The sequence below is a fragment of the Canis lupus genome, chromosome 10 (assembly GCF_011100685.1).
Source record: "Canis lupus familiaris isolate Mischka breed German Shepherd chromosome 10, alternate assembly UU_Cfam_GSD_1.0, whole genome shotgun sequence".
Taxonomy (NCBI): domain Eukaryota; kingdom Metazoa; phylum Chordata; class Mammalia; order Carnivora; family Canidae; genus Canis; species Canis lupus.
In genome coordinates, this window is record NC_049231.1 from 56,142,112 (window position 1) to 56,155,942 (window position 13,831).

Here is a 13,831-nt window from a genome sequence, read left to right on the forward strand (position 1 = left end):
TTCATATCTTATGCAAAAGTACAATTCCTGATCCTAAAACAGTCTCTTGCTCTCTTTTTAAAGATTTTATTTCTTTATTCATGAGAGACACAGAGACATAGAGGGAGAAGCAGGCTCTCTATGGGGAACCTGATGCAGGACTCAATCCCAGGACCCTGGGATCCCAACCTGAGACAAAGGCAGATGCTCAACCACTGAGCCACCCAAGTGCCCCCTAAAACAATCTCTAATCAAAATTACACCCCACTTTTCTGGATGGGACTACTCCACACAGAATGTATCAAGTCATGAGGCAAGAACATACTGTATATGAAGAATGTCTGCATTTCTCAAAACAACTGCATTCTACGGGGTCTCTAATTCTTTTTTTTTCTAGATCTATTCCTTCTCCTATGATAGTTTCTGCTTTCAAATTTTCATGTTTTTCCTTAAGGTGTGTATGTGTGTGTATTATATGTGTATACATGAAATACGGTGCCTAGGGAATTGAAGTCAATAAGAAAAGAATATGAAACAGAATTATAAATAATGCCATTTGGATAACAAAGACCCAAACTACTTTGGTAATTATTACAGAACAGAATTTTCAAGCAAAGCAACTAGAACATTCATTGGTATTTTATTAGTAATTGCCATTAGGAAACTAAATGCCTAAATTAAGACCCTCTTGTAGTCAGTGTTTAAGAGCTTCACATTCCAAGTAATTCTTGTAAATCCAAATAAGCTTCCTACTTACTGAGTCTTTCTATATATTTTCCATTCTTCCTGTGACTGCAGGCAGCAGTGGCAAGGTCAGATGGCTTTTTGCAATTGTGTTTATTTTTAAAAAGAAGATTTTATTCTTAAGTAATCTCTACACCTAACGTGGGGCTTCAACTTACAACCCCGAGATCACAACTCTCATATCCTATGGACCAGGGCACAACACAATCAAGTTTAAACGTCTCTTTAAATGTGACATAGTCCTCAGATCTATGTTTATCTTCATGCTCAATTAGAGTAGAAGCTCCCGTTGATGACTCTTCTCAACCTCTCACCAAATGCCCTGTGAAGTAGTGAACCGTCCCCTCTTCAAATGAAAGCAAGGCTTGTTTTGTTTTCTTGGTATTTTCCTTTTACATCTACACCTAAGCTATAAAATCTAAACACAAATATTTTACACTCTCCAACTCAACTCATTCTGCATGCCTCTCTGTATAAAGTGGTTTCAGGTGGGCAGGCACCAGTTTTACCCTATCAGTTGTTGTCTGCTGCAGTGCACAGGTTCCTGCATACCTCTCCATTTTCGCTTTTACGTTCCAGGTCTTGCCTGCTGTAGGCAAAGCTCATTAATAGCAGGGACAACTATTCTCAGTACCCAGCAAAGACTTAGATACATCCAAGTATTCTTTTTTTTTTTTTTAAGATTTATTTGAGAGAGAGAGAACATGTAAAGGGACAGAGGAGGAAGCAAGCTCCTGCTGAGCAAGGAGCCCAATGTGGGGCTAAATCCCAGGACCCGGGGATCACGACCTGAGCCAAAGGCAGATGCTCAACCGACTGAGCCACCCAGGCGCCCCACAACCAATAAATACTTGTTGCATAAGCCTGGTTAATTCCCAAAAGCATATGGTATTTTATACCAGCCTTGTTACCTGCAGAAGGAATCGTATCTCCTACAGAACCAGGGTCTCGCTTTCTTTTCTTCGGGAGTTTTGTTTTGCAAAGTTGCTCAAAATGAATCTGCATAGGACTGTCCATGGTAAGGAAGTTACACTGTAACAGACCACTCAGGGTGGTAGCAGCCATTTCTCGAACCTGCAGAGACAATCACTTCTTTTAGAGCAGAGATCCTAAGCCTGGGGAGAACCCTGGAGGCTGGGAGGGTGGTGGTGGTAGGTGGGGGACACATGGGATGACTTTCCCAGACTTATGCTCTTATGCGAGTTCCTCAGGGAGATTTCATCAGATTCTCAACAGGTCTGTGACTTGAAAATGGATGAGAGCCACTGCACTGGGGTTGTGGAAAGTAAATGCTGAAACTATTTCATACAAAATTAAAGCTCTTCATAAATTATTTTCCCACTGACTGGCAGTTGTCCTTATCAGGCAGTGCCAGAGCCTAACATTAAAATGAATTTTTCCTGGACTCCACATCTCTTAAAACTATTGCTGTGGTTGTTTTCGTTGGTAATAGAGACATAGAACAATCGATTTGTATAACTGGCATGTGTTGTAGAGATTTATATCCAGTTTACTTTTTAGGACTTTCACAGGCTGATGTCAGACTACACACACAGTTTATGGAAGTATCAAATGCAGAGGGTAGAACAGTGCATTTCAAAATGGAATGGGAACCCAAGTTTTGGATACACAAACAAAAACCAGTAAAATGCTATGATCTCAGAGGTATCACAAAATTCTTGCTACATACTCATAAAGATAGTCAATAATAATTTGGAAAAAAATCTCCACCTAAATATTTTGCTATTTATTGCTTCAAAAGGGTTTTTCTTTTGTTTTAGTTTGACGGTTTTTAGGTACTTAATATTTTCATTATACCATTAAATGAATTATAAATTGTTTCTGCTTGTACTACTTCATACTTGGTTGCATTATTCTCTTTCATACCATGATTCATTTTTCTATTCAACTGCTGATTAGAATGCTTTCAAGTTCTCACTATTGTACTAAAAATCTTAATTTGCATAATTTCCATATTGCAATGTATTTTCTTTTCTTTTTTTTTTTTAAATTTTTATTTATTTAAGAGTCACACAGAAAGAGAGAGGCAGAGACACAGACAGAGGGAGAAGCAGGCTCCATGCAGGGAGCCTGACGTGGGACTCGATCCCAGGACTCCAGGATCACACCCCAGGCTGCAGGCGGCGCTAAGCCACTGCGCCACGGGGGCTGCCCTGCAATGTATTTTCTTAGGATAGAGTCTAAGAATTGGGATTACTAAATTTCAATGTATGAACAATTTTACTGTTAATTTTGTGGCTATCAGCTGCTTTTCAAGCGCAAGAGCTAACATACTATAACCAAAAAAAAAAAAAAAATCTTAAAAAATATGATAGCGGGATCCCTGGGTGGCGCAGCGGTTTGGCGCCTTGCCTTTGGCCTAGGGCGCGATCCTGGAGACCCGGGATCGAATCCCACGTCGGGCTCCCGGTGCATGGAGCCTGCTTCTCCCTCTGCCTATGTCTCTGCCCCTCTCTCTCTCTCTCTCTCTGTATGACTATCATAAGTAAATAAAAATTAAAAAAATTAAAAAAAATGATAGCTTTAATGAATGTAATGGTTTTATTTATATTAACAGTTATGCTTAAGTATACAGCATGGAATATAAAATTTAGGAGAATGTAAAGTTTAGCAAGCAATTAATGCAATTTAATGTAATTGCTGTAATATTTAAAATTAAACACTGATTTTCAAGATTTCTTTTTTTTTTTAAGATTTTATTTATTTATTCATGATAGACATAGAGTGAGAGAGAGAGAGAGATGCAGAGACACAGGAAGAGGGAGAAGCAGGCTCCATGCCGGGAGCCTGATGCGGGACTCGATCCTGGGACTCCAGGATCATGCCCTGGGCCAAAGGCAGGCACTAAACCACTGAGCCACCCAGGGATCCCCTGATTTTCAAGATTTCTAAGATTCTACCTTTTCATTTCTATTCCTTTAGTTATTAAAAAAAATACAAGTTCAAACAATTACAGATAGCTGTAAAGATCGTAAGCCTGTTGTAGCTGTTATAACCCACTGTGAGTACCCGAGGGGCTATCCATATCCGCCCCCCAGAACACAAGAAAGCTGGACTGCAAAATGATTGGGGCCTCCTTAGAGTAGGGGGGGAATTTCCATTCTCAGTTTCCTATGAAGACAATCTATCTTTAGTGCTCTCAAAGAGGATATAAAATTACTGGGAGTGCTCCACTCTGTAGAAAACTCATAAAATTAAAAAAGTACAAATTTCACAAAAATTTCAATTACATTTTCTTTACCGAAGGCCAATTTCAAAAGTTGTATCTTCTTCCATATTTATTACAACATGCTTTTCTTACATTAGACTATATTAACTAAGAGATTGATCTTTTTGTATAAAATATTAATGTAACCTCACCACAAAGTGGCCTTTAATTTCTCTACCAAGGAAAACAAAAAGGGGCAACAGTCTTAACTGGGTAACAGCATTTGTGTATATAGGTTTTTATTCTTTTTTTGAGAGCACGCCCAGGTCTACACAAAGTGGAGCGGGTGAGGGAGAATCTTAAGCAGTCTCCACACCCAGTGCAGAGCCTGATGTTGGTCAGGGCTAAGTCTCACCACCCTGAGATTATAATCTGAACTGAATGCAAGAGCCAGACGCTTAACCGACTGAGCCAACCAGGTGCCCCTCGATTTTTATTCTCTTGAAATTGAAACTGCCTTTATACACATTTCCAGGAGTTCTTTAGAAATTAGTAAGGTAAATAAATAGTATCACCTGCAATTTCACATACAAAAAAACTTTGGTTCACAAATGTTACCTGCCCAACTGCAAAGAGATGCCACAAGAACATGCCCAATGTTTGTTTCCATTTGTATGATAGGAAATCACATCCAAACTAACCACAAGGGGTAATGTTAAAAATTGAAGTTATTTTTAATAATTTATGCCTTTAAAAAAATATTTTATTTATTTATTCATAGACAGAGAGAGAGAGAGAGGCAGAGACACAAGGAGAGAGAGAAGCAGGCTCCATGCAGGGAGCCCGATGTGGGGCTTGATCCCGGGTCTCCAGGATCACACCCCAGGCTGCAGGTGGTGCCAAACCGCTGTGCTACCGGGGCTGCCCAATAATTTATGCTTTAAGAAAACTCATCAGTGCATAAATACTTCTTTTCAAAGGGGGGGGGGGGATGATGCTTTCTCTAAATATATTTTGATTTGTGGTATCTGAAATTTTACCTCTAATTGTTCATCCTCCAAAAGACTTATAACCAGCCACCTGATGTCTTTAACTGCATCTTCATTGTTTAGGAAAATAAAGAGGTTATAAAATACCATGGTCTGGAGGTAGGTCAGCACTGTATATCTAGCATGCCAAGAACTGCTTCTTGCTGTCTGTGAATGAAAAGAAGTAGAAACAATGGAAACAGTCTGACAAGAGCATGAGGTGACAGACAGGAATTACACATAAATCATATCTTCTACTATAACTCTACTTTTACAGGCATGGTTAGAGCAAGCTCGTGTTATAGTTCCTTCTAAATAAAAGGCTGCACGAACTATCTCAGGTAAAGTCAGGGTAAGGGTAAGGAATACACAGATAAAAGTCAACTTTATAAATGACGTCTAGTTAATAGTTTTGACTCCTCTAAGAGTTATTATTTTATTTTACTAGGTGGCAGGTAGAGGAAAGCAATGACTGAGAACTGCTAAGTTCCATCACACAAAAAAACTGGGCTGTTAAAAAATGTTTTTCACTGATAATTCAACTTAAAAACCTGAAAACCATGGAACAGGTCCATTTTTTATATTATATAACACATGTATGACCTGAGTAAAGGCTGAGCACGTAGTATACTAAAAATGCAGCTAGAAAATACACAATACCTTAGGTCTTTTTCCTTCCTTTCTTTTTGTAAACCAGAGATTGGGAAATACATGTGAATTTAATAAAGGGGAAATAGTAAAAGGGAATGGCCACCCTCCTCCCTCATAAGCAGTTTGTATCTAAGGTGCTTCACTAATTAGCTCTTTGCATACATTGAAAATCTGGGGGTTGAATGACCTCCCCAAAGTCACAGAAGTTGGTGGCAGAGACGGGTACAGAATCTAGGTCTGTTTCTTCGGTCAATATATATCTTCTCTCATACTAAAAGAAAACTCAAAATGAAAAACAAATTTCAGGTACTGTGTGCACTACAGCTGACTTTGTGAAGTTCTTAGAATGGGTAACCGAATTCTAACCAAGACATATAAATACTTGTTAGACAGTCTTACTTGTTTTAGCACCTGAAGTACCAAAGGCACTTGATGAGGGTAAAGCAAGCCCTGAGACATTAGTGATAAACATAACTTTGCATCTCTCTTCAGTTCATCATAGCTATTATCATTTTCCACTGGGGCAATCTAAAGAACAATAAAACAAAACAAACATGTAATTGAAAATTATAGCCAATGAGTACAAATAAGGTATCCTTACAGAAAAGAAATCACATTTTTCCTCTGAACAACTTCTATGGAAATTTTCAAATATGGACACAACTAGTGACTAGTATAAAGAGTCCCCATGAATCAATCACCTCTCCAACAAAGACATATGCATAATCCTCCCATTTTTTTGCCCGTCCCCCCATGTTTCCTGTTTCCTCATCCTCCAATTATTTTAAGCAAATCCCAGACATATTTCACCCATGAATATTTTACTATGTAACTCTAAAAGAGAAAAATCTCTTATTTAAAAAACCTGGAATGACATTGGCCATAAAAATTCATTGCAGTTAAAATATAAAATATACAGTAATGTTCAAATTCCCCCTAATATTTTGTAAGTTGGGTGTTTGGAACCTGGTTCAACATGATGATCACACACTGCATTTGGTTCATGTGGCTCTTAAAGGTAAAAGATTCTACGAAAAAAAATTTTTTAAAAATCTCTAAATTCTCTCTACTATCTTTTAAAATTCCTTGCCCTTTAAAAATTAAAGGGAGGGAGGGAGGGCAGGCCTGGTTACTTGGTTTTGTAGTGGCACCTATAGTGGCCTTCCTTCTCTGACTGCATCCCTGTAGAGGCATTCTTTGGCTCCACTATGTCCTGTAAAGTAGCCATTAGATCTAGAGGCTTGATTTTATTGAAGTCTAATTTTTGAGCACAACATAAGTGATGTGTATTTCCTTCAATTATGGTCAGTTTTCTCTTTCTGTGATGAACTATTTTTAAAAATGGTTTGCAAAATGGTGACACTTTTTCTTCATTATTACCTGGAATACTTCATACAGAAAAGCCTTCCCTTCTTCAGAAGAATGTTTCCTTTCTATCCTCCAAAAGTGAACAGTGAATTTTTAAAACAATGCCATTATGAACCAATGAATTTCAACAAATTTAATGGTTTTAATCTAACTGGTGCTCAAAATAGCTTTACTTCAAAATAAAGCTATTTGGACTCAAATCCTTTAACACAACTATAGCATCCTTAGTTTCTGGTAGGACAATATGAATTAGGTTTATCACATACATTTCTTGGTCTAAACCTGAAATCAGCCTTTTCTCTACAAAGACCTGGTTCTCCTAGCAGGAAATGATATCTAGGAACCATAATCTGGGCACTAAAGTACTGATCTCTACTAGGTTGATTACTGGTTAGGGGGTTTTGTGGCCAGAGCTAGGAAATAGGCTTATTTTCTAAAGAGAAACAGATCATGAGATCATATTGATATTTTCAAACTTAGGATTACTGAAATTTTACTAAGCAGCTGGGTTTTTTTTTTTTTTTTTTTTTTTTGTTTTAAAGATTTATTTTAGAGAGACCATGCATGCACAAGTGAGCATAGAGGCAGAGGGACAGATCTTCAAGCAGACTCCCTTCTGGGCGCAGAGCCCAGCCCAGCTGATCCCACAACTCACGAGTCATTACCCGAGCCAAAATCAAGAGGCTCAACCGACTGAGCCACTCAGGCGCCCCAACAGCTGGATTTTTCTATCTCATCACACTAAAAATTTTGGTTCCTATTGTTAAAATAGGAACAGGCCAAAATGAAGTCAACTGCCTCCAAAGCTGCAAATTGGGACTTAATTCCCAGGTATGTGACCTTCAATCAGTTAATTAGTAATTAACTGATCAGTAATAGTAAAATGAACTGCATGACAGACCCCTGCCTTTTCTTAAACAAAGATGATCTTATCTGAAATAATCTTTTTTGTTTATGCCTTCCTTGTCCCATCCCTTTTCTGCCTTCAAAATCCTTCCATTTTAGGGGCAACTGGGTGGCTCAGTTGGTTAAGCATCTGCCCTTTGGCTCAGGTCATGATCTCGGGGTCCTGGGATGGAGCCCTGAGTCAGGCTCCCTGCTTTCAGCAAGAATCCCCTATCCTTGATGTCTCCTCTTAGTTATCTTCTACGCACTAACACCTCCCCTCATTCCACTTATTGGCTAAATATCCCCAGCGGTCTTGGGGGTACTTGGAGTCTTGACACCTATCCAACAGTTCTCAATAAAGTCCTTCTTAAAATTTTAACATGTGTCAGAATTTTTTTAATAAAGAAACCTCCAAGCTGAGTATAATAATCACTGTGATAATTTGTCCATTTTCTGATGGAAATAATTTCTCTTGGCATACTTTACTGAAAAAAATATATGAGATTTCATCTTAAATCAATGGAGAAAAAATAGATTATCTTGAAAATTAAGCTCCATCTTTACATCAACACTTTATATAAAAGTAACCATCAATTTTCTATCTTATACTACAAATCTAAATGCAAAAGATAAAAGCATAAAAATGTTAAAAGAAAAAAGGAACTATTTAAAAAAATAATCTTCGACTGGCATACTTCAAAATATCATTTAAAATAAGAAAATCATAAAAATGGAACTCCTTCATAACACAACAGGAAACTGGCAAAATACCGGCAGCTGGCAAAAACATACAAATAGCCAATGTACAAGGAGACAGTCTCATTAAAGAAATACAATTAATTTTTCTTATATCTATCTATCATCTATCTATCTATCTATCTATCTATCTATCTATCTATCTATCTATCATCTATCTATCTATCTGTCCTATCTCAGACTGGGGCTTGAACTCACACCTCTGAGATTAAGAGTTGCAGGTTCTACCGGCTGAGCCGGCTAGGCATCCCAAGAAGTGCAATAATCTTTTACAAAATTTATTTTACCATCAAAGATGTAAGAAGTGTCAGGGTTTGTGTGAAAGAGATAACACAAGACTCTTTGGAGGGCAGTGCCCACTAAAATGACAAATATGAGCAGATCTTTTACACAGTAATTATTCTATAAATATACACATATTTGTAAAAGATTGTTAACATTGTTTTTAACAGTCAAAAGCTGGGAGTAGAAAATGGATTAAATACATGATAATACAATACAGTCATTAAAGAGGAAGAGGCAGTTAAGTGAGAAAATGGTCATTATGTATCAGGCTCTAAAACAATTTGCAGAATGAAATAGTTCTCGTTTTTCATACAACAAGCCCATACATACACTAACCTGGTGTATGGCACAGTTGTGCTCACAGAGGAATGTATAAAAAGATACACACCAAACAGATTTCTAGGATAAAAATTATTACAAATTCTCAACGGTCCAAACCTGCAGGCAATGTACATGAATTGATTTCCTTTGTCATTTAACTTACCCACAATAAAAATTAGGTGATTTAGAGCTTGGTTAGTTGAACTGTAGCATGACAAAGAAGATACTCATATGCTAGAGCAGGCCTAAAATTACTACCAGAAAAATTTAAGGTGACTCACTCACCTGGTGAATCAGCAGTCTGTCTTCCTACCATTCATGAAAAAAAGTGTGTTTTGTGAATGAAATTAGGGCATAGTATTCTCATGTTAGGAGGTTAAAACGTCCTACTAAAATCAGCCAAAAGGGCAGCCCTGGTGGCTCAGTGGTTTAGGGCCACCTTCAGCCCAGGGCCTGATCCTGGGGACCCAGGATCGAGTCCTGAGTCAGGCTCCCTGCATGGAGCCTGCTTCTCCCTCTACCTGTGCTTCTGTCTCTCATGAATAAATAAAATCTTAAAAAAAAAAAAAAAAAAAAAAAAAAAAAAACCCAGCCAAAATCCCGAAATCCAAAAGATAAAACTTCATAAACTAAAGACTATCATGTTCCAAAGCAGCAAATTAGCCGTTACTAATTACTAGCACAGCATAACAATTCGTTTGGGCTAGGCTACTTCTATAAGCCAATGAGATCAAAATTTTATATGCAGATTTTAAAGGTTTTGCTTATTTATTTAAGTCATCTCTACACCCCACGACCCTGATGACATCAAGAGTTGCATGCTCTTCTGCCTGAGCCAGCCAGGCACCTCAAAGTCTCGTATTTTACTTTGTAGTGATTTTATCTATTAACAGTATTACTGTTTGTGGAACAAAAACCCTTTCTGTAGTAAAGCCTCTAAGTTTGTCCTTAGTTCATCTCAAGAACTAACATCAGAGGGCAACCCTTCTGGGTCTCCTCCCTCTTCAGGAGTTTTGTACTAGCATTTTACTATCGCTTAATCTCAATAAACCTTGCTTTGCTGCCCACCACTGTCTGGTCTATATCTTCATTCTTCAAAGTGGCATAACCAAGATCCACGGGCACCAGTGGAGAGAAAAATCCTATTAACACTGCAATTCTGGGACAACTGGGGCTGCCAATCTCATATATTCTTAGAACTAACTCCCAGAATCAACGCCTGCAGCCAAGTGAGGACTTCACCTCTACTTCAGCTTCTCCACCTAGGTGCACTCCACTCATTCATCTCCACTCAGTTCTCTACTTATATTCCTGTAGCACGTAAGGTGTACTGGCAAATCTGCTACCCAAGGAGGCCATACATCCAGAGACAAAATGTCTACTTTTCAAAAGATTTACTTAAGCTCCCCTCCCTCACATACTAGTCTTGAAAGAAAGAATACATTCACTACTTCCCAGGGACTGTCTTCCCCACTTCTAACCTCCCTTGAGAAGATGTAATGAGTGACTGAACTAGTCCTCTAACTATGGGCCTTTCAGAGAGAGTCCTACAGGACAGTGGCTAACCCCAACTACTGGTTACTTTATAAATTTAGAATATGGAACACACTGCGCCTTTTATCTTCAGTTTGGATCCTTCCCCCCACCCCAAAAGATTTATTTACTTATTTATTCATGAGACACACAGAGAGAGAGGCAGAGACATAGGCAGAGGGAGAAGCAGGTTCTCTGTGGGGAACCTGATGTGGGACTCGATCCCATGACCCCAGGATCACAACCTGAGCCAAAGGCAGACACTCAGCCACTGAGCTATCCAGGTGACCCTTCAGTTTGGGTCTTAACAGTAGCTAAGTCGCAAAAGAAAATTCCTACTTGACATCCTGTAAGCCTGGTCTATGCACTTGGTTCCCATCATCCATCTAGGGTTCAGACACTCTTAAAATCTCAGTTCTAAATGATCAGAATGTTGGGGCACCTGGGTGGTCAGTCAGTTAAGTCAAACTCTTGACTGATTTTTTAAAAGATTTTTTATTTATTCATTTGAGAGAGAGTGAGCGTGCACTCAAGCAGGAGAGGCAGAGGGAAAGGGAGAAGTAGACTAATGCTGAGCAGGGAGCCCAGTGTGGGGCTTGATCCCAGGACTTGGATATCATGACCTGACCTGAAGGCAAATGCTTAACCATCCGAGCCACCCAGGTGCCTCTTGATTTTGGCTCAGGTCATGATCTCAGGCACATGGGATTGAGCCTCACCATGGGCTCCACACTCAGCACCCAGTCTGCTAGTCCTTTTCCCTCCTCCTATGCTCCTTCCCCTCTACACATGTGCCCAAGCACACATCATCTCTCTCTCTCTCTCCCTCAAATAAATAAGAATCTTTAAATAGAATAGGGAAATCAGAATAAAAAAAAACACATTTCTTGATCAGCAACTGCTCTGTAGGTAAGTTTATTTGAATCTTACTCACTTCCACTTTTTCATTTTCAACTTTAGTATTTTCCTAAAAGTATCATTTTTCTTTCCAGATATGACTTTTAAAAGAACACATATGTACACTGTCATGATGATCCAACTGCCATATTTATAGTTACAGAAAGACTAAGATTCAGACAACCTTAAAATTTGGGAATGTTCAATTGGCACTGAAGGGGGTGGATTCTAGCCTTTTCATAAAAATGTATGCTGTAATCTTCCTTCCAATATTGAAAAAAAAAAAAAAAAGATCAAAGTAGAAAAAAAAAAGTCTCATGTACAACAACTTGGGACAACTTAAAAGAATTCTGAGTGAAAAAAGCCAATTACAAAAGGTCACTTATTCCCATTTCCATTTATATGACATTCTTGAAATGACAGTTCTAGAGATGGAGAACAAATTAGTGGTTGTCGGAGGATAGTGGTGGTGAAGGAGAGGGAGGGAGGTGTGACTATAATAAGGCCACACAGAGTCAGTTTTGTGATGATGGGATTATTTCTGTATTGTGATTGTGTTGGTGGTTGGTTACAGGAATCTACTGTGTGATAGCATGACACAGAATTATATGCATGTTGTACAGATTTCAATTTTCTGGTTTTGAAAATGTAGCTACTAGGGAAAATTGAGCGGAGGGTTCATGAGACCTCTTTGTAGTACCTTTGCCACTCTTATTTTAATATAAACAGCTTGGGGGAAAAGTCGATGTCCATGAAATTTAGGGGCTTTCTTCAGGTATGCCTATTCCTATCTTTTGCTTTCTGGCCATGCTACAGGATAGACTGACATACAGTGATTTGGGTTTTCCTTAAGACTTGAAGTAAGAAGGGTGTTTTAATGTCTGTAGCAAAAATATGTGCATTTCTTTGTTAATATCCATCCTTCTCAGCACCGGTGGCGCAGTGGTTTAGCACCGTCTGCAGCCCAGGGTGTGACCCTGGAGACCCTGGATCGAGTCCCACATCGGGCTCTCTGCATGGAGCCTGCTTCTCCCTCTGCCTGTGTCTCTGCCTCTCTCTCTGCATCTCTACAAATAAATAAATAAATACTCTTAAAAAATTAAAAAAAAATATCCATCCTTCCTGCTGATCACATTTTGATTAACTTTTGGAAAAATCCTCCTCCTTTTCTGTCATTCTGGTGGGTCTGTCAACCAAGGGATCATATTGCTTAGCCAAAGTGTAGTAAGAGACCTAAGTCTGGCCAACAAGACTTTTTCTGGACATCTGAAATCTTAGAGAAATGCAAGGAGACAGAATCTGATAAGGCTGTTAGCTTCTGTTACTTAGGTCCCCAGGTAGTGAACTGCCTAGATACTTGTAAGTAACTAATTTCCTCCTTTCACTGTTGCAGATGTTTGGTTTTCAGTGCCTAGAACTGAAGATCCTTAACTAATACTGTGATATACAAAAAGGAGATCTTAATCTTTCTTTTGGTTTGTTTTCACCCAAATTTATTATTTTTAGTGTATCACAGATAAGATTTAGCAGACATTAAACTATGTTAACCTGTACAAAATGATGCCCTGCTGTGTTAATCTGCACAAAAATTTAGTTGGCAAAAGAACACTTTTCAGTTTTCCTCTCCTCTAAATTTTTTTTAAAAGATTTTATCTATTTATTCATGAGAGACACACAGAGAAGGCAGAGGCAGAGACAGAAGTAGAGGGAGAAGCAGGCTCCATGCAGGGAGCCCGATGTGGGACTTGATCCCAGGACTCCAGGATCACAACCTGAATCAAAGGCAGACACTCAACTACTGAGCCACTCAGGTGCCCCTCCTCTCCTCCAATTATTGAGAAAAATAGTTTTTCTGAAGAAACACCATCAATGGCATGTAATTTTGTACCAGTTATAACAATATCTGTAAATTTTTCTCTAAGTTTAACACATACAAAACTATTATTCTACAGTGGTGAGTTCTGATGAGCACTTAGCAAAGTTTGAAACAGGATACAACACATCCTGTCTTCCTCCCTGATCATAGGCATCTGAACTCATTATTCCAAATTAAGTACAGTTAAAAACTAGTAACAAAAATAATATACCATTATTACAACATATACAAGTACTTTACATTGTGCTCTCTGCTTTACAGGCATTATTTCATTTCATACTTACAACTGTGAGGATATTGGTATTATTCCTCAGTTTATATATACGAAGACATTTG

General features: G+C 38.5%; 1 protein-coding gene across 3 annotated transcripts in view; it reads right to left on the reverse strand.

Annotated features, from left to right (window-relative positions):
- PSME4 (proteasome activator subunit 4) overlaps positions 1 to 13,831 on the reverse strand; it is a 105,081-nt gene that overhangs the window by 3,919 nt on the left and 87,331 nt on the right. For all 3 annotated transcript variants that reach the window (XR_005365982.1, XM_038551259.1, XM_038551258.1), the window contains 3 exons: positions 5,971 to 6,099; positions 4,933 to 5,088; positions 1,635 to 1,797 (listed from right to left, as the gene is read on the reverse strand). Coding sequence is in view for 2 of the 3 variants with exons in the window: in XM_038551259.1 (XP_038407187.1) it covers positions 1,635 to 1,797; positions 4,933 to 5,088; positions 5,971 to 6,099 (448 nt within the window). In the remaining variant the exon portion in view is untranslated. The remainder of the gene's footprint in view (positions 1 to 1,634; positions 1,798 to 4,932; positions 5,089 to 5,970; positions 6,100 to 13,831) is intronic.